This window comes from Neophocaena asiaeorientalis, unplaced genomic scaffold (genome assembly GCF_003031525.2).
Source record: "Neophocaena asiaeorientalis asiaeorientalis breed wild unplaced genomic scaffold, Neophocaena_asiaeorientalis_V1.1 scaffold653, whole genome shotgun sequence".
In the NCBI taxonomy this organism is placed as follows: Eukaryota; Metazoa; Chordata; class Mammalia; order Artiodactyla; family Phocoenidae; genus Neophocaena; species Neophocaena asiaeorientalis.
Window position 1 is genome coordinate 598,727 of NW_020174928.1, and position 25,114 is coordinate 623,840.

The 25,114-nt window shown below is 37.1% G+C and overlaps 2 protein-coding genes across 6 annotated transcripts in view; one reads left to right on the forward strand and one right to left on the reverse strand.

The window, feature by feature from the left end:
- CEP290 (centrosomal protein 290) overlaps positions 1-10,290 on the forward strand; it is a 99,514-nt gene extending 89,224 nt beyond the window's left edge. Inside the window, exons 49-54 of the mRNA XM_024761377.1 lie at positions 155-327; positions 3,559-3,700; positions 4,845-4,918; positions 5,491-5,585; positions 8,724-8,803; positions 9,766-10,290. Coding sequence (XP_024617145.1) covers positions 155-327; positions 3,559-3,700; positions 4,845-4,918; positions 5,491-5,585; positions 8,724-8,803; positions 9,766-10,011 — 810 coding nt within the window. The 3' untranslated portion in view covers positions 10,012-10,290. The remainder of the gene's footprint in view (positions 1-154; positions 328-3,558; positions 3,701-4,844; positions 4,919-5,490; positions 5,586-8,723; positions 8,804-9,765) is intronic.
- A 129-nt stretch (positions 10,291-10,419) lies between these two features.
- On the reverse strand, positions 10,420-22,329 carry RLIG1 (RNA 5'-phosphate and 3'-OH ligase 1). Of its 5 annotated transcripts, XM_024761376.1 has the most exons (9): positions 22,080-22,329; positions 21,606-21,768; positions 18,919-19,036; positions 17,720-17,816; positions 16,219-16,314; positions 15,343-15,459; positions 13,493-13,690; positions 12,253-12,422; positions 10,730-10,956 (listed from the first exon to the last, which is right to left on the reverse strand). In XM_024761376.1, the coding sequence occupies exons 3-9, from the start codon at positions 18,988-18,990 to the stop codon at positions 10,768-10,770; spliced, it is 939 nt and encodes a 312-aa protein (XP_024617144.1). In that variant the 5' UTR covers positions 18,991-19,036; positions 21,606-21,768; positions 22,080-22,329; the 3' UTR covers positions 10,730-10,767. The 5 variants fall into 5 exon arrangements, 4 of the variants coding, with proteins under 4 accessions (XP_024617141.1, XP_024617144.1, XP_024617143.1 ...); XM_024761375.1 differs by lacking the exon at positions 17,720-17,816 and having other exon boundaries at positions 21,584-21,768; XM_024761374.1 differs by lacking the exon at positions 17,720-17,816 and having other exon boundaries at positions 21,572-21,768.
- Between the last annotated feature and the right edge of the window lie 2,785 nt (positions 22,330-25,114).

A 25,114-nucleotide genomic window follows, 5' to 3' on the forward strand; every position in this document is an offset into this window, starting at 1 on the left:
AGAAACATTGGATTTTTATTGGAATTTTAATCAGCATTTAGAACTCCAGGTTATTTTCTTTCTAGTTTGTAGTGATTGATAATTTTGAATATACTATGTCCATGAGAACAGTATTACATTTTGGCATAATATACTAATTAGCTTTTAATGATAGGAAACTGAAGCTGCAGAAAAATTACGGATAGCTAAGAATAATTTGGAGATATTAAATGAGAAGATGACAGTTCAACTAGAAGAGACTGGTAAGAGACTACAGTTGGCAGAAAGTAGAGGTCCACAGCTTGAAGGTGCTGACAGCAAGAGATGGAAATCAATTGTTGTTACAAGGTAGGAACAAACAGTTTAAAATTTGCACAGTTTAATGAGCTCTAATTCTGCCATTATTGTTTTTAAAGAATATGACAGTGTCCTGATTCACTTAGTTCTTTCGTGAAGAACTGTTTGGTTGTTTGTTTTAGCATGATCCTCACTTTTTCTTCCTTAAAATATTTAGCTAATTGGGGTGTCGGCATGGGACAGAGGAGAGCTGGGGCTGGGCTAAGGGTGTTGGAGCTGGGTGGGCATCGTGAAGCTGCCGTCAGCCATGAGCCTGGACTGATGGTGCCAGCTTCTCCTGGCAGCTTCTTCTTCTGCTTTTCTCCAGCTACAACTGCAATTTTGGAGTTATGTTCTGGGCATCTTGCTCTTCAAGTAGCCTCAACAGATGAATTCAGCAAACAGTTTTAGTGTCTTACTGGCCTCTGCTTTCTGGCACTTGATTTTCTCCCATCCCTTGAGCCTTTTCTGAAAGTATGTGCAATTCCTGCCTGTCAAATCAACTTTGTGGCTATGAAAGAGGTGATAGGAATTCAGTAGTAAACATTCATATGTTCATTGTCACTATCCCCGGAGGTGGTTCATCATAACTCCGATGAGTCAGTAAAAGGCTTTGGTGTCATTCTCACTTCCAACGTTAAGCAGCTGCTTCAAGGAGTATATGTAGAAGCCAGAGACCAGTGACATCCTGCCCATGTCCTGTCCCAATAAAGTCATCCTGTATGAAGTGGTGTTCTTGACATCTACCAGCCCCATTTCAGAAGGCAAACATATCTTTATTTTACCATATTCCTAGAGTTCTTCTGTCTGTGCATCTCAGTATCCCCTTGGATATCTACCTGCTGTTCAGAATGGACTTGATGTGGATTGGCAGTTACCATCACTACAGCTGGGATGGGAATCTTAGCACTGTGAGGCCACAGCAGGTCCCATAGTGGGCCTGTTGCACTCACTTGACCCTGTCAGACAAGTCTAAGGAGAAAAGAGAAAGGTTTTGCAGGTAGATTAGAAGGCCCAGGTGGCCAGGCAGTCTTGGAGAAGGGTCCTTGGTTCCTGTCCCAACATCATACTGAGAGTACTCAGAATCTACTCTTCCCCCATAACTGTTTCTTAATTCTGTCAGAGGGCTGGTGTGAGGGTTAAATGAAATAATATGTGTGATAGTATAAAGGGGAGAAGGGGTCTTCTTTTGCCTACTTGGACTCCAGCAGAGGCTCTCAACCAGCAACCCTATCAGTTGATTTCTTGGTTGGCCCTTTATTTCCTTCTACAATCACACGTGGACTCAAAGAATTTTGAGTTGCTTCCAGATGTATTTATCCAGCAGGTATTTACTCAGTACCTGCTGCATGCCAGACTCTGCTTTATGTTAGATGTATTTCTTTTTTTTTTTTTTTTTTTGCGGTATGCGGGCCTCTCACTGTTGTGGCCTCTCCTGTTGCGGAGCACAGGCTCTGGACGCGCAGGCTCAGCGGCCATGGCTCACGGGCCCAGCCGCTCCACGGCATATGGGATCTTCCCAGACCGGGGCACAAACCCGTGTCCCCTGCATGGGCAGGCGGACTCTCAACCACTGCGCCACCAGGGAAGCCATAGATGTATTTCTAAAAGGCCTGCTTTGACTAGGTTCCTTCAGAGAGCCAGGTAGCTTCCAGGGCTTAGAAATACCTATTTCTCACTATGCCCTTAAGTAAATTACAGTTCTTCTGTGAATTTAAGGTTTTTTAAAGCTGTGGAAATGATAATCCCTGTCCTCTTCTTTTCTAAAAAAGGGCTCTTTGGGGCTGCAGAAAAGGTTATTAATGTGAAAAGGGTTTATAAAGTTTATAAATATTTTAAGGGGTGATGAGATTTAACCATAACTGAAAATGACTTTGCCCTTTAGATCATTTATGTGTTTTTCATCTGAGAACTGTACAGATTACTGAGTATAGAGTAGGCCTTCAGTAAGCATTTTTTAAAAAAACTAAGTCCTAGTAGAATCCACTTGACAGAGGCTAATTCTGATCTTTGGCCTCAAGCCTCTCTAAATCCACCAAAAAAATTGCTGAAGTCTGCAGATGGGATTAGACACCCAGTTCGGTAAAGTGGTTTGGAGATAATCTTTTGGTACCCATTAACCATTATGTTCACGCTGAAATCTTTATAGTTGCTCTGTTATTTATTCAACAAACTGATAACATCTATTCCACATCCAGCTTTATAGTACTGACTGCTGAGACAGGCCGGGGTGATGCAGGAGCTGTTTTAGATAGGGTGGTCAGAGAAGGCCTCTCTGACTGGGTGGCATTTAGAGCTGGGAATTGAATGACAGAGTGAGCTTCAGATATTTCACCACTTCGATAGCTTTTGTCAGGTTAAGAACGTTGCCTTCTAATCTAGGTTCCTAAGGTTTATCACAAGCTCTTTGATAATAATTGTATTATTTTGTTGTAATACTGAGATAATAATTTTCCTTCTTTATCCTGTCCTTACCTGATTTTGTTGCCAAAGTGTTCCTTCTTTCCTTTTCTCTGGAAAAATTTGAATGTTATAAGCATTGTCTCCTTTAAGGTGGTATGATGGGTTTGTAAAACCATTTTGGCTCAGTGTTTTAGAAGTTTCTTTTGGAGTCTGGATTTTTTTTTGAACTATTGATCATTTCTTGAAAATTTACAAATCTATTCAGATTTTTACAAGCTTCATCCCTCCATCTTATGCCATTTTTACAAGCTTCATCCCTCCATCTTATGCCATTTTTCTTACCCCTGCTTTTACACATTCTTTTCCCTCTCCCAGCAGTGTTCTTTTGGTTTTGCTCTACCTGGATACCTCCTACGTGTGTGTATATGTGTGTGTGTGTGTGTGTGTGTGTGTGTGTGTATTAAATGCTTTAGTTTATCTCTAAGTATATTCCTAAGAATATTCAATAATACAGAATTTGATATTCTTATGAATTTAATTTCTATTTGTGATTGAAAAAAGGTATTGATTTTAATCTTTGACAGTGGTAAAATTCAGGCTCCATCCTTGTTATAACTTTGGGAAACATCTAAATCCTCTATTTAATTGGCCTGTTAATTAGGGGTACTTATCCGTTGCTGTCACCTAATGCTAAGTAAATATGTAGGAAAAGATTTGACTAGAAGACACAGTATAATAAGATATTCTTTATTTTTAGTGCAGTAACTTGAACTAGCTTTTAAATGAATTAGAGAAATTATTTGCCATGTCTACACCATTTTTTTTTCTTTATACTTTTAGAATGTATGAAACCAAGTTGAAAGAATTGGAAACTGATATTGCCAAAAAAACTAAAAGCCTTACTGATCTTAAACAGCTTGTAAGACAAGCAACAGAGAGGGAACAAAAAGTTAAGAAATACACGGAAGATCTTGAGCAACAGGCAAGTAATGTCATTTTTTTTTATGTGATAAAATAATGCATCATATTTCAAACCACCCCTCGGCATTCATTGTCTTATGTAGGTAAAAATGAACTCTGGACTAATTCCTCTCCTACAAGTTCCATCTAAGTGAATGGCCCCACCATTCACCTATTTGTTTAAGTCAAAAACCTTGGATCATAGACTCCTTTCTTTTCACTCATACCCCGTGTCTTTTTCATTAAATCCTGTCAGCTCTATTTCAGACGTATCCCAAATCTGATGACATCTCAGCACCTCCAACACTGCCAGTCTAGTCTAAGCTATTCTCTCACACCTGAATAGCAGTAATTTCCTAACTGGTCTCCCTGCTTCCGCTCTTGCCTTGTTTCACCTTCTCCTTATCCCTGACCTATTTTCCACATAGTTGCCAAGTAATCCTTTTAAAGGTATAAAGCAAATCATAGCAGTCCCATCCTTAGAATCTTCCAGTGGTTCCCATTACCCCAGAACAAAATCCTAAAGTTCTTTTCATAGCCTGCAAAGACCTACATGGTATGGCATCTGGTTTCCTCTCTAGCCTCACCTTTACTTTCTCCAGCACTCATAGTGCTCTAGCCACGCTGACATTCTTTCAATCCTCGGGAAAACCAAACTCATTCAAACTTATGGGCCTTGCTTTTGTTCCCCTTGTTTAGAATACTGTTTACCCAAATATTCTCATAGCTCACTCCTGCACTTCATGTCTCTGCTTAAATGCAAGCTCCTCAGACCCTCCCAAACCTATACTACTTTCCATCACTCTGTCCTCTTACCCTAGGTTATTTTTCTTAATAGCCCTTCCCACCATCTTGAAGTGTTATCGAGTCACATCACATGCTCACTGTTTGTCTTCCCCCACTAAAAATGTAAGGACCACAGGATCATGAAGGAAGGGATTTTGCTTATTCACTGCTGTATCCAGTGTGCCTAGGACAATGCCTGGCATGCAGTAGTTCCTCAATAGATAATTGTTGAATAAATAGTGGATAGATCACCATAGATGTACGATCATATGAACTTTTGAAAACTCAACTTTTAAAATTATGCTTCATTGAAAGTATCTTTATAAAACCTCATATTTCCGTGTCAAACTTTGTCTTCTAACTTTTCATTGTGCCCAAAGATTGAGATTCTCAAACATGTTCCTGAAGGTGATGAAACAGAGCAAGGCCTTCAATGGGAGCTTCAAGTTCTTAGGTATATTATTTGTTCATATGACTACTTTTTAAAAATTATTTTTCAATATAACCACATTTGGTATATCTAGACAGTTAAGATTTTTCAACCTTGCTGCCTAATAGGTTTTTCAGCCTTATTTCATCCTTCTAATGCCAATCACTCTTTTATATAATGGATGCTAAAAAAAAGGGTAAACCAGATCTTAATATAGGTGTCAAGTTTGTAATTTAAACTTTCTTAATAGCATAGAATATATTAAACCTTAGCTTCCAAAGGCAAATGTTAATTGAAATGAGGGAAAAAAATCTTCCAAGGCTCTGTGTAGCGTACTTTTGTGAGGCTCCTCCCTGCAAGAGAAAAACTACTCTTGAAAATGACATCAGATCAGATTTTAAGAACATGAAGGATTTTGATTCTCTGATCTCTGAGAATGGTAGCATTGCAGCAGGGAGAGTAAATGGACAAATGTTTACCTTTATAAATATCAGCAAGTTCTAAGCACTGTACATCACACAATTAAAGAAATGCTCATGTATTTTGTGGAGCAATGTCTGTTTGTCTTTTTTGAACACATTATCATTGTGTTCTAGATTAGCTAACAGTCAGCTGGAAAAAGAAAAAGAAGAATTAATCCATCAGATAGAAGTTAACAAAGACCAGAATGGACCTGAAAGCACCATACCCGGTAGTATGTATTTTTTTTTTTCGGTAGTATATTTTTTAACACACTCATAGCATATTAGATAACCCAAGTTTTTGAATTAGGGTTTGCCTTTCTTGTTTGTTCACACATTTCTGATAACTGTCTTCCTTTTATAAAATCAAATCCTTGATTTAAGTTTTTAAAGCTGTCTCTCTGTCTTCCACGAAACAATATTCCCATTGAGCCCTTTGAGTTGTCTGTAATATTGAGTAGCAAGTATTCAAGTGTCTTTCTCCTTGTATTCCATCTGGATGTTACGGATTTAACCGTGATACAATGCTAAGTAATAAATATTAGGTCTGTTGCTTCCAGTTTCTCAGTATAGGCCCTTTTAAGCCCTTTGAACATTTTCTTCTAAATGTTACTTTCATCTTGTTATTAATTTAAAAACTACATGTATATAAGTAAACATTGCCTATATCCTTTCTTTTTTCCTTTTACAAAGTAAAAAAGTCTATCCTACCCTCTTCCGTTTGCATTCAGAAGTGATTACTAATCATTCCCCTGTTCCTGTGTGCATAGGTATGCACATATATACATAGGTATGTAATGTATATGTATATGCGTGAACACACATACAGTGAATAGTTGATCCTCATTATTTGCAGATTCTGTATTTGCATATTCACCTACTCAGTAAATTTACTTGTAACCCCAAATCAGCACTGTGTGGTACTTTTGCAGACATACACACAGAGCAGTGAAAAATTTAAGTTCTATGATCCACACTTTCCTAGATGAGATTCAGCAAGGTGATGCTCTGCATTGTTTCAGCTCTCATACAAGGATGACCAGAGGAAGAGACAACAGGGGGCACTGCTGAACAGGGCAGGAACCTCTGGTTCTGGGACCAGCTGGACTGGGTTTAAATTTCAGCTCTGATGCCTGTCATTAGGGCAGCCTCAGGAGTCACTTGATACTTCCGAACCTTGTTCTCTCCTGTATAACAAAGAAAATAGGACCTACCAGGATGAGTTGTTTCCAGGATTTAAGATTATGAAATCTATGTGAGATGTATGTGTATGTAGGTTTATTTTCCCTAAGAGCAGTGGTTCAGTATTCACTAATTCATTGTTCATGTTGACTTTATAGAACATAACTACTGCAAATAATAAGAATCGTTTGTATGCATATTGTATTTGATAGCTTTTATGAAAATGCCAAATTCTGTTCCAAAGGGTTATACCAATTTATATCTAAACAGTTTTTGACTATTTCACATAGCTTTTCAATATCCTAGCAAGTAGTCTTGTTGCTACTTTGTATTAAGGCTGTCATGTATGAGTCATTCCAGACACTGTGCTAAATGCTTTACAAGCGTTTTATAATTTAATTCTTATAGCCCTGAATTTTGAGTACCTCTGTCTCCATTCTACCTGTGTTAAACAGATTCAAAGCAGCTAGGAAGTGGCAGAGGCAGGATGAAGCCTAAATCTGTGAAACTCCAAAGCTCCCTGCCATTTCCTGCTATTGACCATTAGACTGCCTCCTCTCTTGGTGACTAGAAGTACATACGTAAACCTCTCTTGATAACATCTCTTCCAGCAGCCAGCTTGGTGTACTAAACCAGACACAGCACCAAAGAGCAGTTAATGCTGTTGATGTTAGGCAAGTTCTCTTTCTAAACCTCAGTTTCCCGAGAAGGAATTTCTGAACCCTCATTTTCTCATCTTCTATTTAAAAATAAGGATATCTACCAAAGACTGTTAAGGCTCAAAATCAAACCAAAACTGTTTTGGAAATTTTAAAGCACTATTTAAGTATACGTGATCATTAAGCTAACTTTTGGAAAGTGCTATACATAATAATCACTTTTACTGCATAATTTCATTGCCAAGCTATGTAATATATAGCATCCCACTGATTAAGACAACTCAATATAGCATTCCAGTGATCAAAAATCAACTCTGTAAAAAAATCATTAGTACTTTCTGCAGAGGTGAGGGAAGCTTTGAAAAGTATGAGGAAAATATTTGTCTCCAACTTAACAGTAATTGGAGGACCATTCCAAGGTCACTTTAATAGAATATGCTTCCCGTCCCATTCATGAAAATGTATTTGCTGACCATTATTTTCTCAAAATTCAGCGTTATTTAAAAAATTTTACCCCTCAATGGATGTAAAATATGACCACATGACACATTATATGCAGTTTAAAGAAAGTACGTTTCTAGCAAAGATGGCAATAAAAGCAAAAATACTATTGCCCATTGATTCTCATTATAAAATTAGAGATATGTTAACTCTGGGGGAAATCAATAAATTAAAGCCCTTGTGCTTTTTATGTTTTCCTACCAAAATATCAGGACTTATTCATCTTTGTGTTATCCATCCTGCCCAGCACATTTTTTTTTTTTTTTTTTTTTTTTTTTTTTTTTTGCTGTACGCGGGCCTCTCACTGTTGTGGCCTCTCCCGGTGCGGAGCACAGGCTCTGGACGTGCAGGCTCAGTGACCATGGCTCACGGGCCCAGCCACTCCACGGCATGTGGGATCTTCCCGGACTGGGGCATGAACCCGTGTCCCCTGCATCGGCAGGCGGACTCTCAACCACTGCGCCACCAGGGAAGCCCTCCCAGCACATTTTTCACATAGTATTGGGTTGGCCAAAAAGTTCGTTCAGGTTTTTCTATAACATCTTACGGAAAAACCCAAATGAACTTTTTGGCCAACCCAATTATTACAGTAAATACGCACTGAAGTACACGGAATAGTCAAAGCTGTTGGGTAACAGGAGCATTTGGCCACCTTATGGTTGTAGCCCCTTCCCTAATAGTCTACTTATTCTAATATTGTACTATTAGCACCTAACAAATTTTCTTGGTTCTAGAAATTTTCTCTGAAAATAATGGTTTCTTCCATGTAAAAAATCAACCTGGATCTATACTTCTAACAAACATCTAACGTATGCCTCTTCTCTTTGTCTGCTTATGGAATTATAATACCTGATACAGAGGTAGCATACAGAATTCACAGCCTGAAAAGTGTTTCAACCATAAAAGACAACATTTTCCAGGCTCTAGTTTCATAAATTTCCTCCTTATCCTCTAAAATAAATCCTTTATCTTGAACTTATTCAGAGTGGGAAAAGCTTAGTCTAATTTTCACTTTTTTGGAGGCAGATCCTGATCAACTAAAGGAAAAGGTCAAAGATCTAGAGACACAGCTCAAAACCTCAGATCTAGAAAAGCAGCATTTGAAGGTAACTATTTTAATTATAGTATTATAAATGTTTTGTGAAAACAGCTGTTGAAAACTGTTTTTATGCTCACCATCTCTGAGTTTTAAGTATGTATCCTAAATATTCCTGGGATCACATTTTATACTTACATTTAACCTTGATACTACAAAGTTGATTATATTCATCTGACTGTATTAAAAATATTTATTAAAACAGAACCATCAAAAAATTGAGACAAATAGGATTAAAGAGTAAATATTTTTAATTGTCACAAATATAGCTCATTATTTTAATATTTTTCTAAGTTTTGGGTCACATTGGGAAGTGTCTTTTATTTCCTTTAGAAATTCTTTTCAGGAATAGTTCCCTTAAAGAAAGATATTTGATACGCTTTATCTCTTTAAGAATCTGTAAACAGAACAAGAGAGCATAAATATGAAAATTAACTAGTGATCACTGGCTATTCTACATGGTCATTAAAGCTCAAATTGTTCCTTTACCAGATGCCTTTTAGCCAGGCAGAAGCCCAACAGTTTACCTGATCATAAATATATTTATAACAAGTGACCATTATTCATTGAAAATTAGATATTTGTAAAGAAAATACAAGTAAAGCCTAACCAAAGAATCTTAACCAAAATAACTTCAATGTTGTGAATAGCCAAGTTTTTTGATTGCCTCATTGAGAGTATCTTAATATTCTTTTGGAGAAAGATTAAATCCCCTCTGATTTAAGAGCTGATAAATTTTAGTCCAAGACCAGGACATAACTTAGAGAACAAATAATTTGACAGTTAACAAGTTAGTTACTTACACTGTACAATGAAACCTTATTAATAAAATCTTAAGAAAATACTTCTGCCGTATATTTGACTATTCAGGTTACTTTGGCTTTCATGTTTGTAATTAATCTCTTTAGTTCACACCTAAAGAATGTATTTTTTTCCTATATATACCTTTTAAAGATAATATGTTCTTATTAGGAGGAAATAAAAAAGCTGAAAAAAGAACTGGAAAATTTTGATCCTTCATTTTTTGAAGAAATCGAAGATCTGAAGTATAATTACAAAGAAGAAGTGAAAAAAAATATTCTCTTAGAAGAGAAGTTAAAAAAGCTTTCTGAACAATTTGGAGTTGAATTAACTAGTCCTGTTGCTGCTTCTGAAGAGTTTGAAGATGAAGAGGAGGAAAATCCTGTTAATTTCCCATATACTAAGGGCCACCTCTAACTATAGTTTTATTTAACTGTTTATTAACTTTATAAGTTAAAATTCCATCTGGAAGTTCCATCTGGCAATCAGGCAAGTCTCTGACCTACATGATTTCCTTCCCAATACCTTGTACCTTTAACTAAATTGGAATTTTTAGTAAATAAAATTATACGAAAATTTCAACGTATTAGAAAAGTGTATTTTTGAAGACTTTTAGGATAAGTTATATCTGTCAAATAGGCAATGAGCTATGGTGAATTCCTATACATTCATAATGTTTTAAGTTTCTTAAACATTTAAAACTGGGGTTTTATATATACTTACATATTCTCAAATTATATGTGTGTGTGTGTGTGTATATATATAGATAAAAATACATTATGAAGTTGAGCCATAAGTTTTCTTAAATGTCTAGCAGTATTAAATTCAGCTTGAACTATTTAATTTTTAAAGTAAACGGTCCAGAATTGTTGGTTTGTCTTTTATGCTACTACCCACGTATAATGGACTGAATCTAACCTTTGTACAAGCTGGGCAGCTTACTATTATATTTTAAATTCCAGACGTTAAAAACTCACTTGCTGTTTCTCAATAAAATTTTGAATAGATATTTGCAGGTGGGAAATTCATTTCTTCAAATGCTAGAAGACATGATGCTATATTAGACAGTGAACAATAAATAGAAACTCAGATATTTTTACCTTCTAAACATGGCAGAGTATTCAATATTGAAATATAATAACAAAGAAGCTGGTTTTTAATTGCATTTCCAGTTTATACATTGAGTATTATATCTTTGAGCCTACCAAATTTCTGATTATCTATTTTTGAAAAGTGATTAAATAAACACTTAGCATCAAAGGCATACACATAATTGTTCAGATTCATGTTGATAATAACTGGTTTTGAATTCATATAGGTATCTGGGATTGGCCAGCATAAACCAAGATGGTGGCGATGGACCTGAAAAGGAAAAAAAAAAGGGCATTAGCTTTTAGCCTGTATTATCTTCATTCACTTACAAATTTTTTGAGTGCCTACTATCTCCCAGGCACTATAAGGCTCCATGTCATCTTACCCTTTTTTTTTTTCATAGCTGTTCTCCTGACATATTACATATTTACTTGCTTATTGTCTATCTTCCCCATTAGAATGTAAGCTTCATGAAGGCAGAGGCATTGTTTTGTTGACTCTTATTTCCAGCACCTGGAAACATGCCAGGAACATAATCAGGGGCTCCATAAAAATGTAATGAATAATAGAGTCTATTGCTGAGTGCAGAAGTTAGCCAATTCAAAAATGTGGGCAGAAGGCATTCTAACCAAAAGAAATATCATGTGATAGAATCGTGTTTTTGCTCTGGTTGCATTTAGTTAAGAACATATACAGCGTGGGTGTGTTTGGGAGATGGGGGTAAAGAGTTCTGGAAATTTGAGCAGGGGCCAGATCATGAAAAATCTTAATGTCACTGAACACTTTTATGCAGGGAAGTAGTATTCTCATTCATTTGTGAAGCACGGACAGGACAGGGATAAGACTGAAAGATAACACTGAGGAGGGTGACAAAATAATTCAAGCATGAATCTTGTTTTAAATTAAAATCAACAGCCAGTTGGTTGGTAAGAAGTACACAGATGCAACAGATGAGAATCTTTTAGAACTGATAATTGGATGTAGGAAGTGATGGAGAGAGGGGTTAAAAATGATATCTAAGTTTTTGGCTTCAGTGAATTGTTTGGAGTTGGGGTTGGTCCAAACTGGACTAGGGTCCAGTTTTGAACATTACAAACTAGAACCTATGTGAAATCAAACAGACAAGTCCAGGAGACAGAAAGGGTGCAAAGGGTAAAAGAATTCATTCTGTATATATTAACTGTCACCTTGGCACTCTTTTAACTCAATGAATTCTATAATCAGGTACCTTTGAGAAATGCTGCGTTAAACTAAGTTATTAGTACAGATGTCTTAGAGAACACTAATGTTCAACATGAATTTCAATACAAGAAGGCAATACATAGTATGCAGGGTTTTCCGGACATTTTCATCACTTTAATTCTGAAACACATCTAGAAGAACCAACGCCCCACAGAATAAATACATATTGGGAAACACAACTTTATCATATAAAGATGGTGGCATGTGAGATGAAGAAATTAAATTACTGCAAATCAGAATTACTGCAATTTGTAGAGCATTTTAGTGCCACTTCTACTTTAAGAACATAAAATGACAATCCCACTAATTATTTTCTGCCGTTACCTTGATTAAACAGCCATCACTGCAGTGCCACACGATTCCTTCAATTTTACCCTCTCTGCAACCTTCAAACCAGGACAACAGATCATTGTGCTTCAAAGTAGGTAGATTTCTTATTTGAAATGCTCCATGTGGTATAAGAAGATGTAATGGATGCTTCTTGCTTCCTAACCCTAAAATTGTAAAACTTTGCCATTAGCCATACAGAAGTTTCAAAAAGAATGAGGAAATTTCTCCCTCCAAATTAAAAAAAGCCTCTAAAACACTGAGGAATAAATTTACCAAAAAGTTTAATTCCTTGAACAGAGACAAGTGCCCTCACTCAAAAGTCGGCACCTTATCCCATTAAATCTAAATTCCACCTTTGTGTGCTCTATACCAGGAATTGGCAAACTATGACTAAACCCAGCCAGGTGCCTGTTTTTGTAAATTGTTTCAATGGAACACAGCCAACCCATTCACTTAAGTACTCTCTATGGCCTCTTTCAGAGATATGGCCCAAAAATCCTAAATATTTACTGTCTAGCCTTTTATAGAAAAGTCCACCAACTGCTGCTCTACACCATTAGCCACATTCAACTATCATTCAGTATTTACCAAACAGCCACGCTGTATCTGATAACTTGTATAATTACTGTCTTAGATTCTTTTCACCTGCCAATCAGTCTGCTTCTGATCTCTATACAGGATTTTGCTATTCCAGCTTTAATGACCTTGGGTCTGTCTTCATCCCTGGGTTAACAATACTCCATAGTGCCCTCAGGACTTGTACTCAGATCATCATGGTGTATATTCTAATGCTTGATATACTCTCCATTGCTAATTCTTTTATTTACTTTACTCCTAGCTGTTAATTAATGCTAAACTAATTACCTAGCCATGAAAAGCAACCTAAGTGCCCATCAATAGATGAATGGATAAAGATATGGGGTGTGTGTACACACACACACACACACACACACACACACACACACACACAGAAAATGGAATATTACTCAGCCATAAAAAAGAATGAAATCCTGCCAATTGCAACAACAGGGATAGACCTAAAGGATATTATGCTAAATGAAAGAAGGAAAAGACAAATACTGTATGATTTCACTTATATATGGAATCTAAAAACCAAAACAAATAACTCAAGTTTATTAGTCATTTCTTTAGTGTGTATTTTTTTTCAGTTGAACCTAGGAAGTTTTCTTTAAAAATGACTACCGTAACTAAACAAGAAAAAGGCTTTACTCACCATATGGGTTTCCATTAATATTGGTTCCTATAAGCTCCAGTGTTTGTTCTAACAGATCTGAGAGTGGCACTGCACTAATTTCCAAAAGACCAGGATCATCAGAATGATGCCTCAGTACCAGGGCGATTTCAAATTCATAATTTACTACAGAGGAATGCCAGCAATACTGTTTGTTGTTTTTTTCCACTGGTACCCAACCTATCATTTAAAGAAAAAAGTGTTTTTTATTGCACTGTTTTTCTTTGGATTAAGACCTAAGGTAATTTTAATTTTTGTTGCAAATTTTCTGTATTTTCTGGATGTTCTATCACACATAGGTATCACTTTTAACATCAGTGGAAATATTAGCAGTTTTACTACTTTGTAAATCATAATCTTTTTCTTTAATCATAAGGTCTCATTCTTGATTCTGCTGAGGAATTAACCTGTTTGATTAGTCACTTCAGAGCACTCAGCATTCTTTTAATAGAAAATTCACATTTTCAATAAGAATTGAGCACCATTCTAAGACACAGCACCAAAACCTTTTCTTAAATTAAGTTTTCTCTCTGCCTTCTCTCCAGTTTCAGGGACGATAGACAGATGCAAGTGTTCCGCAATTTACTGTATTGTTCCAGTATTTATTGAACAATTTATTGATTCTACATTTATTGAATGTTACTGCTATTCCCTTCCTAACTACTGATGGCAGATTAGGCTTCTTTGTTGTGGAGAATTCCTTACCAAAAAAAAAAAAAAAAAAAAAAAAAAAAAAAAAAAAACCAAAAAAAAAAAAAAAAAAAGACAAACTAGGGCATAAACACTTTTATGACCGTCACATCTTTGGCATTCATTATTCACCCAGATTACTATAATAACCTCTTTGCTGATCTACTATCTCCCTTGTAATTCTATTTCAAGAATTTAAATTTAGTTCTGCTGTAGCTCTGCTTAATAATCATCTTCAGGATAAACTTCAAACTTCTTCAGATGGAATATAAACCCCTTTAAGATCTGAGCCCATTCCACATCTCCAGCCTCTACTTTTATAGCTTCAAGTGTCATACACTCTAAACATTCCAGCCACAATAAGGTGTTATTTAAAATTTCTCAAAGACTCCATGATCTCTCCCCTTCATGGGAGTTTGCCTAAGCTGACCTTCTCCCTTCCCTCGCCAACTAACTTCCTGGTTCTTAAGCTTCAGTTTCAATGTCCACTCTACTTAGAAGCCTCCTCTAACCACCACAGGTTGAACTAGGAGTTCTTCCTCTTTTCTCCATTTGTACCCTGTGTATTTCCTTTTAGTTCTTAAATCATACTATTATTGGTAGATTTTTCCTATTGTCTAAAAGATCATCAAGGATAAAGGTTCTGATCCTCCTCACTTTTGCATTACTAGAATCAAAGAGTACTTTGCACATTACAGGTTCTTTTAATCTGGAGTTATCCTTCTACTCAGCACACTTCTGCAAAATTTCCCCATCTCCAGAAAAACTACTGTGAGACACCTATTTTCACTTCCCTTCGAGACAGTCTTCTAGGATCTTTGCAAAAAAATATACATATTGTTATCCCCAGTCTAAAAAGTAAAAAGCTTAATATCCCATTTCAGATTAGAACATACCGTCATCGTGACAACACTTCAAGGCTATTCCCACACTCAATGCTTTATTAATCTTCACAGACTACAGGTAGTAAACTGTCCACCTGAGAAAAGATTCTAAACTTGAGAGGACGTTCTTGATATGAAACATCTTTGGTATCATTAAACTTAAATTAGACTTAGAAAAGTTGTGCTATACAGATAAATACCATGAAGAACCATATTAAAATTAAGTTCTGTAATTTCCAATTGAATGTATAATAATACCAGGAATGTGTCCATTTTCATCAGGCATTGGATTCCCATTTAATTGTTCTATTTCCTTCGCTGGTATCCAGCACTCTGGAACAGGTTTGAAGTCCTCCTCAACATTCCAAAAAAATTCTAAAAGAGTTAAACAATCTTATGTGTGGCGATACTTTAAAAAAATACATATAACACTGAACAAATTCAAAGTGGGAACAGCTAATGAACCCCATAATGTCAGGTATCATATAATTAGTCTCCATTCACTACCACCACAATGTGACTACTCAGGGTTAAGGTACTAACACTTTAAATTTTCAATTTTGAACCCACCACTATCTGTAACAGTAGTAACAGTCTAACTAAAGCAACCAATGTTCCAGCATGTGTGATTTATGGTAAATTTTTAATGCACTATGAATATAAATATATAAAGATTATATGTATGAATCAGTGGATATATAACAATAAATGTATGTATCTACTGTAATAATTAAAAATATTAATAATCCTTTGAGATTTGTGCCTGATTTATAAAATTACCCATTTGTCTCTTAGGGAGACAAAACCAAAATGTGTCACTCATTATATATATATATATGTGTGTGTGCGTAGATATATATATATATCTACGCACACACAATAATTTGTATGTTTTAATAAAATGGACATGCTACAATGAAGAGTCACAGAAGTGTTAGGAAAATATTTTGAAATATTTTTCAAGAATATGCTTTTACATATAAAGATATTCAATTATAATTTTTTCTTTTCCCAAGGTGCTTAAATTGTAAAGAAGCATATAATATAAAGAACACCATAGCAAGAAATAAGCCAAAAATTTCAACTTAAATCATGTAAAGCTTTAAAAAAAAAAGAAAAAAAGGACCCACTAACCTTTAGAGTTTTGTTTTGAATGTAGAAAATTTTTAAACCTTTTCTCAGCTAGTTTGTTAGGTTTTCTATCTAGCCGAGCCCAAAGGTATGGCTGACCTAAAAAATAATGAAAGGAAAAAAAAAGTTTAAGAGGCAAACAATAAAATTTATCTTGAAAGACATTTCCGTATAAAATTTTTCAATAAACAGTAGGAGTCATCTCCTCTAAGAGAAGCAACCCAGAAGACAAAGGGAGATAAGCAGTATAACAGACATCCTACCTAACAGTACCTGATGTATAAGACTTAAGTCTTTGATTAGAGAGTGATGGGGATGAGATAAAAAACAAATGTGACTCTTTCATAAGGACATTCCACAGCCATATTTTATTAGAAACTAGCAATTGTGAGAAACCGAAGCTACCTCTATACTAAATGGAAACATAACCAGAAAATTGTATTCACACTTTCCCTGAAACCTAACTATGTGCTATGAGGGTTAATTCCCAAAAATGTGGAGTGAGGCTAAACTGTTTTGCATGGGTCTGACCCCTGGGGTCAAGGCAAGGAACATTGATTGATAACAATGCTTTACAGTCAGGGATCTGAGAAGTTTCAGGGCGGGTGCCAGCACTCTTTATTGACAACAGTGAGGCTAATGAGTTGCACCTGGTCTCAGTGAGACTCCTGGAGGGCTGATGTTGAGGCTGGTTACTTAGCAGGAAGATACCTTCAGGGCCAGCAAAATATAAAAATCCCCAGCTGAGACTCCATTTCAGATTCCCGGTTTCTGAGGTGTTCCCTGTCTATATCAGTGGTGGTCCCTGCTTTAAGAAAGTGTGTCCTGCCTGGATTTGTCAGGAAGGCGGGGGAGGAGTCGGGGCGGGACTTTCACCTGGTCTCACCAGACGCTTTGCTGTGAGAGAGTCTTTGGTGTGACGCGCATCCTTTTAATGCCTTTGCCGCACTGCCTATCCTTTACCTGTAATAAACTGTGACTCTGCAGGCACTGTCACTCTGGGTTCCGTAAGTTTTCTTTAGCAAAAATCCAATCTTGTTTAACTGCTGCCATTATACGTGATTACACATATGGTGCACACTGAAGTTTCTTAATGTAAGTCTAAAAGAATCTTTTAGTTTCTTCAAACATATAAATCAGAGACTTATCTTAAAAATTATTGATTAAAGTTTGGTTTAGGCACTATATATTACTCATTAGCTATACCAATAAATAATATGAAGAACCAGATTAAAACTACATTGTCATTTCTGTTGAATGGACCTTTTGTTCTTTTCACAATAAACATAAAAGAACGCATTGCACTCACACCCATTAAGATGGCTACTATCAAAAAAATAGAAAGAAACAAGTGTTGGTGAGGATATGGAGAAGCTGGAACCCTTCTGAAGTCCTGCTAGGAACGTAAATAATGCAGCTGCTACAGAAAACAGTATGACAGTTCCTCAAAAAATTTTAAAAAGAATTAGTATATGATCCAGCAATTCCATTTTTTGATACATACCCCGAAGAATTGAAAGCAGGGACTCAGATATTTGTACACCATGTTCATAGCACCACTGTTCCCAACAGCCAACAGATGGAAGCATCCCAAGTACACACTGATGGATGAATGGTATATACACACAATTATGTAGTATATACAAACTTGTGGTATATACATACAATGAAATATTATTCATCCTTTTATAAAGGAAGGAAATTCTGACATGTACTACAACATGGATGACTCTTGAGGACAATATGCTACGTGAAATAAGCCAGCCACAAAAAGACAACTACTGTTAAGACTCCACTTATATGAGTTACCTAGAGTAGTCAAAACCCTAGAGACAAAGTAGAATGGTGTCTGGAAGAAGGTGGGGATGCTGAGTTGTTTAATGGGTAGGAAGTTTCAGTTTTGCAAGATGAAAAGAGTTCTGGAGATGGATGTGTCGACAGCACAACGATAAGAACTGTACACACCACTGAACTGTACACTTAAAAATGGTTAACATGGTAAATTTTATGTCATATGTATTTTATCACAATTAAACATGAAAGAAGATGCACTTCAGAAGAGATTTCCTGATATAAAGAATGTGTTCAATATGCATTTAACTGTTCTATTTCTCTTGCTGGAATTGAGAGGTAATTTCACTATCCAGAAAAAAATCACAAAGATTATTTCTCTCTTTTCAATGCATTTTTTTCCTTAACATAGTTGACAATTTCTATTTGAGTTTAAAGTACATTAAAATGAAATAAATTAGAGACATTGCCAATAGTAATAAAAACAATGGAATCAGCACTGGGACCAGTGGAATAAGAACAAGCTTTAGGGTCAGATAAACCCTATTACCAGTTGAGCCTTCATTAATTTTATGGTCTCGAACAAATTATTTACATTCTCTGAGCTTCAGTTTCCGTTTCTGTGAAATGGAGAGGCTTATTGTGCAAATTAGAGATAACACATATAAAGCATTTATCATACTGTCTGGCCCTTAATGGGTATTAAGTAAATATTAGTTATCTTTCCTTCTTCCCCCAAGAGAAAGATACAATGATATAATAAATAAGTATAATGTACCAATTGTGATTTTATTATTTTCCTATTATACTTAGGTTTCCAAGGGTTTATGAAGAGCAATGCCCCATTTCAGATATATATAGTTTAAGTGACTAAGGAAAATAAGTAATATTTGTAGTACAGTTTTATATTACCTTTGTAAGTAGTAACATAACAACATGTTCCATCCACTTTTTCTGTTGGAATTGCACTGTGTATATCTGCATCTAATGCCTTGTGACTTATAGTTTCAGTTGCCAAAACTTTAAATGGCTTAAAAAAGAGAAAGAGAAAACTGGTTTAAGATAAATAGCCTCTATACCTTCGCACGCACTCTTACCTGGAAGTTCTTAATTTCACTAGCTGTAAGGGATGATCACCAGTTTATCCTTCAAAATATTTCCCCTGTGAAGTTCTTACAAATCACCCACTCCCCTTCTATGCTATCATAGCAATACATGTTTTTCCACACAGATTTGTAATCAGAGTCGACTTGAACAACACAGGTTTGAACTGCATGAGACCACTTATACACAGATTTTTTTTTTCAATAGTAAATACCGCAGTACTACACATTCAAGGTTGGTTGAATCCTGGATACAGAGCCCTGGTTATGGAGGAAACTCGAATATGAGGGCCAACCACAAGTTATACTCGGATTTTCCACTGCAGTAGGATCCAAGCCCCTAACCCTGGCATTGCTCATGGGTCAACTGTATTCACATGTTTCTTTATCCACCATAATAAGCTTGACAACAGGAACCATGTCCTATGCAGAGCTACATCCCTAGCACAGGTGTTAAGTGTGTTCAGTCATTTACTTGACAATTATTTGCTAAATGCCTCCTATGGGTTAAGTATTGTCCTCAGCACTGGGATAGAGGTGAACAAAAAAGGACCTGCCTTTGGTGGAAGGTTCATTTTAAGGAGGGAGATGATAACAGCAACACAATGTATAGTACAATGTTAGCTATGGTAAGTGCTGAGGAGAAAAACAAATGCGGACCCTTTCAGCTTTATCAGTAGTGAACTGTTTGCATATTTAACTTACGGTTTTTCTACTGTCAGGAAGACAAGCCAAGAGTACCAAGAATGGAGGAAAAGACATTTTCTAGGATTCCTACCAACTTTTTATCTGTAATTTATTTTCATTTATGAGAAAAGACTATGCCACTGTTTTAGTCTAAATTATCTGAAGTAATACTCACCTTACATAATGTGAAAAAACACTGTACAATATAAACATACTGGTGTGATAGGCTTAAGACTAAAAAATGAAGTACTGTTTCAGAGTCTGGCGAACTTAGGAAATTAGCCCCACTCTGGTACTGATTCAGTATTTTTAAGATAAAGCTGAATGGTTAGGGATTTATCAGTAACTTATAACATTGGTATCAGAGGATATCAATTTAACCTGTGGCAGTAGGACCAAGGTTTGGCCCAATAGCTCTCCGCGTGTGTGTGTTTAAATTTATCAAAGATTCTAGGGAGGAGATGACTTTATGGAGTTCTTGATAAGAACAAATATCCCTTCCATAAGAATGAATTACCTACCACTCCATGCTACTGACATGTCCGTCCAAAGGACAGCATAAGATACCAAGGGGTACGCAGAGTTCTCCTTCTCTGTCACTTAAATCTTTAAACTCTGACTGGAAACAGAAGGCATGTTTGTATAAAAAGTAATAGCTAGTATCAACTGAGTGATCCTCTACAATTTCTTGGTAGGGGAAATCACTAGAATAAGTAAGCTGATGAAAGATTTCATAGAGAACTTCTGATTCCAAATTTTTAAAATCCTGGAAGTGATCCAGGCAGGGTGCGTAGCCTGAGCAGAGAGACAGGATTGTGCTTGCTATGTTCACATGATGAAACAGACTTTGCTAGAACAGATATGTCACTTTAAGTAGGCACCTCTGTCACAAACACACATGGCATTTTTCACTACACTGAGCTCAGGCACCTCATTGTGGGCCTAACAGGCACTTTACGACTGGGCCTGATTAATGAGAATCCTTGAATTGCAGTTAAGAATTTGAATGCTATGCTATAAACAACACTATAAGCTATACTTGACTGCAGAGGGACAAGAGAAGGGGCTTATTTTCCTGGTGGAGAGTGCTTTCACAAACTACTCGCCTCTCACCCACAACATACAAAGTTGAGAATCACAGCTAGAGCGAACCACTATTCAGGATGCCATTGTTTCGTATGAATTAAGTTTGTTTGGGCTTAAAAAATAAAACCTTGACAACTACTGCTACAGACATTTAGTAGTAACTGCAGGGTTTTGACTAGGAAAGAATAATGATGATCATTCTCAGCGGCAAGAAAGAACAATTTAGTGCAAGAAGGGCGTAAAATATTAAGAACTATAATAGCAGTGGCAGTGAGACGTTATAAGGTAAAAAGCATCAAGGTAAATGGAAAGCTGGCATGAAATGACGCCAGGGTTTATCCAGTGTCTACCATGTGCCAGGTCCTAAAAACTGGGACTAGAAATAACACAGCAGTCTTGGCCTTAAAAGTCTTTTAGCCTGGGAGACAAGAAGGCCAGTGTGAACGATGTTAACAGGAAGTAGAGGTGGAGTCAAATGCACATGCTGATTTTGTATGATGAGTTGAAGCACCCAACCGGTAAGTGGTGATTTTGCTATCAAGGACTTTACTATGTATTAAAGAGTTATCCTGATACAGGATCATTCACCAGTATTTATTAAGGGCCCTCTCCATGTGTAAAACACGTTGCTGCGAGAATAGAAAACCTTGAGATGGAAACACCAAAATTAGAATCAAGTAGTTAATTACTGGTAACAGTACACGAGGTCTGATCTTTAGTGACCTATTTAGGTTAGTTGTCAACACTGTCATCGGTTCCCAGGTTTGAACAGGTGAAGCAAGTCTTCTAAAATCTCCACTTTGACACCACACTCGTGAAAAGTAGGAAAGCTTGTTTTGCGGTGACTATACGACTACTTAAGGGACTTTCCTCAAAAGGTGGTAACCTAAGAAGAAAGGAACATTATTTAAGATGCGGGTTTTCAATTTCCATGCGATGGCAAGTTTGAATCGCCGGATCAGAAAAATTCTCCCGTAGATTCCCTCCCTTGCAACTAAGAAGGTACAAGAACCTGGAGCTCGGGGCGTAGAAGACCCGTACCCTAGACCGCCCCAGCGAAACCTGCAAACCGCCCCCGCCCCCAGTCTACAGGGCGGCTCCACCGCGCCTGGGAGCCCTCTCCGAGTTCAAACGCAGCCCGCGCCACGGGGAGCAGCCCACCCGCGGCCGCCCCGCGGGCCCCGCGCTCCTCGGTACCTGATGCTCCCTTTTGGTGGAAGGCTCCTCTTTCACCTCCGTCACAAACACACACGGCATTTTCCGCTGCACCGAGCCCAGGCGCCTCATGGTGGGTCCACAAGCAGTGCGAGTGGAAAGCGCGCTTGCGAACAGCGCCGGGTCCGTACCAGGACAACATCCACAGCAGTCAGCCCGGTTGCTCAAGCCACGCACGTTCCGCGCGCTGGCCCAACGGCCGCGCTCCCGCGTCCCCCGGCACCGAGGTGGGCCGGGACGCACGCCCGGAAGCGGCCTCCTGGCCGCGGAGCCTTCTGGAAGTTGTAGTGCGGAAGCAAAAGGTACCTCCGTGTGTGCTCTCGCGAGCGTCCCTCAGGGTTGTGATGACGTTGAAAACACGAAGATCCGTTTCTGGTGTGTGTGTGTATTAGTAGCCGATGATATTTATGAAAATTAAATGCTATGAAGTGATAAGTAATCAGTGATTTTAGGTGGCGATTTAACACCATTTTGATGAAACCGATTTGCCTGTTCCCTTTAATATGTTCCTGGGAGAAGCACTGTAGAAGCTTAGAAATATCCGGAGACATCTCAAGGCGAAATGAAAAGTAATTTCCCTGGAAAAATGTTGGAAAACGCTACAATTAAAACATCTAGGACCCTCCCAAGAAAGAAATATTACCGTTTGTATTACGCCTCATTGTGCGGCATAATATGGTCAAAATTGGTTCTGGTGTCTTTTCCAGAGTGAATGCAAAGTGTAGCCTTAGACCAATCCAAAACCACACGAATACCAACATCCAGCTTTCAATCTCCATCTTTCATAGGAACCTCATTTACCTTAGTTAAGTATGAGCTCCAACAGAGTCCGAATGGCTTGAGTACTTGTCGTCAATCACCTGCAGAGGTAAAAACAGCTTTGACTTATTGTTCAAAAGAACTTTGGAGGGTAAGTAATGACAGTCAATGACTGAATAAAAATTAATAAATATTAAATATTTAGTAATAGTAGCCTTTCTATCTCATTGAAGCTAGTAGTCCCTAGTAGGAGAGTTTTGATTACTGCCATCTTTTATGTGTCTGGACAATGCCCAGGTCTCATTCCTATAATTGTCTTATCTGCAGGTATCAGACTGCCCAGCAGTTTCCTGATTTAGCCCTCATGAAATTAAACGACTATATCTCACTTGGAGTCATCCATGTATAAGGAAATTCCCAAAGAATAAAATAACCCTCCGAAAAATTCACTGGTTTTTGATTGCTGGATTCAGAGGGGAGGGATGGAAGAGATTTGCTGTATAAAAGTATTTACTTTCTCTTCTGCTATCTTTGATTTTCTCATAGGAAAAATAAATTAAATAAATAAATAAGGGGGTTAGGGGCGAAAACATGTGATGTGAGATCCTGGGGCCAGAAATGTCTTAGCATTTTGTAGTCAAAAACCAGTGACTTTGTTCCTCCAGAAGAATCCTAAAAAGCAGCTTGTTTCATTGGTCTCAAGGAGACAACAATTAAATAACCGTCACAACTCTCAACTGTCATTTCCCAAACTGCCACAGTCTTTTAGTTCCAACATTCTATCATTTCTGAGAAAAGATCATCTTCCAAAACATTCCACTTGCTGTTTGAAAGTAGCAGCAAAGCTAACCATTTTTTAGGAAGCACTCTATTTCTAGTGCTTTGATTTCATCAGTGCCTGGAGCAAAGCTTCTGGCAGAAACAGGGGAGTCCAACACAGGGGACAGCCACAGAACCCATTCACAGTTACAATCTGGACTCCTACTCTCTCTGATGGGTAGCAGCAGACCCCTTTGCCCGATTCTCATAAGTCTGAAGAGTCAGCAAGGAGTGACTACCAGCCCCAGTACTTAAAGTGGTGTTAACACAAACTGGAAGAAAGCCTTTTTTCTCTCATGTGTTAGTGTTCTGACACGAACCCAAAATGAAAGATTCAGTGCAGAGTGTACTCTGGCCAACACAGAAACACAGAATTTTCAGGCCTACCGTGAGCTGTGCAGGCAAATTTCTCATAACTCTTCTTTACCCATTACAGGGAGAAAAAATCATCCTGGGTATAGTCATAGCTTTCCCTGAAAAACTAGAATGAATTTCACAACAGGAAAGGAGTGAAGAGAATAAGGAAAAGGTGTGTGTGGCGGGGGAGAGGAAGGGTAGAAAGAACGGAAAGGAAAAGAGAGTTGGAAAAAAAGAAGAAATTAGAGTTCCAGGCATTCTAGACACTACCAAAATGCACAGATCTATTTACAATGGCAAAAAAAAAAAATTCCCTTCTGGGTTTGATGTGTTTTTGCTGTTTCTAATGGAACATAATTGTTCAAAACTAACTTCAAGAGGTAAAAGCATTTCTTCAGGCTTTCCCCTGTGTAAAACATGGGTTCTCACAATGGCTTTAATCATGATGTTAATGTAATCATGCAACAATGGTGTTTGGTAACAGTATTTGAAAATAGTCCAATGCAGCTAAAAGTTCATAGGTGGAGAGGAAGTTTATCTGGAGGCAAAGACCACTTAAAGCTATTTCTTAGGGGTGTTTCTCCCAGTAACTTATGTGCTTAAGATGGGTACATTGTTATTCTAGAGTTAGAAGGTAGGGCAAAACAAAAGTTGAGATATTAGATTTTTCTATATACCATTGCTATTATTTCCAAGGTTTTAGTCAAGTCTTTGTTCTCTACTTGATTTACTTCTAATGCATAGTTCTTTTTATTATTTTCTTTTATTTACAGTTATAGGTGAATAACTCTTTTCTAAATTTTAGCTTATTTCCTAGATTTTTATCCTAAAGCAGTGTATTCAAAAAGTTCATACCAACTTAGTCTTTTTTACTTAACCAAAATGAAAATCTATATGTCTTGATCTTTTAAATTTACAATTAAAAGTACACTGCAATTTAAAAATATATTTTGATCTACTGTAATTTGTCTTCTCTATGGCATTTTCTAAGTTACCTTCTATGGATATTTTTATTAATTTCTGCTAGGTTCTAGTTCTTTTAGTAAAGATACTAAGATGAAGACCTCAGTAACTACTGACTG

Excerpts from the sequence above, each read along its gene's own strand:
- RLIG1 (XM_024761373.1), bottom strand. The coding sequence starts at position 22,169 with ATGAGGCGCCTGGGCTCGGTGCAGCGGAAAATGCCGTGTGTGTTTGTG. Across the intron at positions 12,423-13,492 it reads TATTAATGGAAACCCATATG|GGTTAGGAAGCAAGAAGCAT; the intron begins GTGAGTAAAGCC and ends TTACAATTTTAG. Across the intron at positions 10,957-12,252 it reads GTGATGGCTGTTTAATCAAG|GTCCATCGCCACCATCTTGG; the intron begins GTAACGGCAGAA and ends TTTCCTTTTCAG.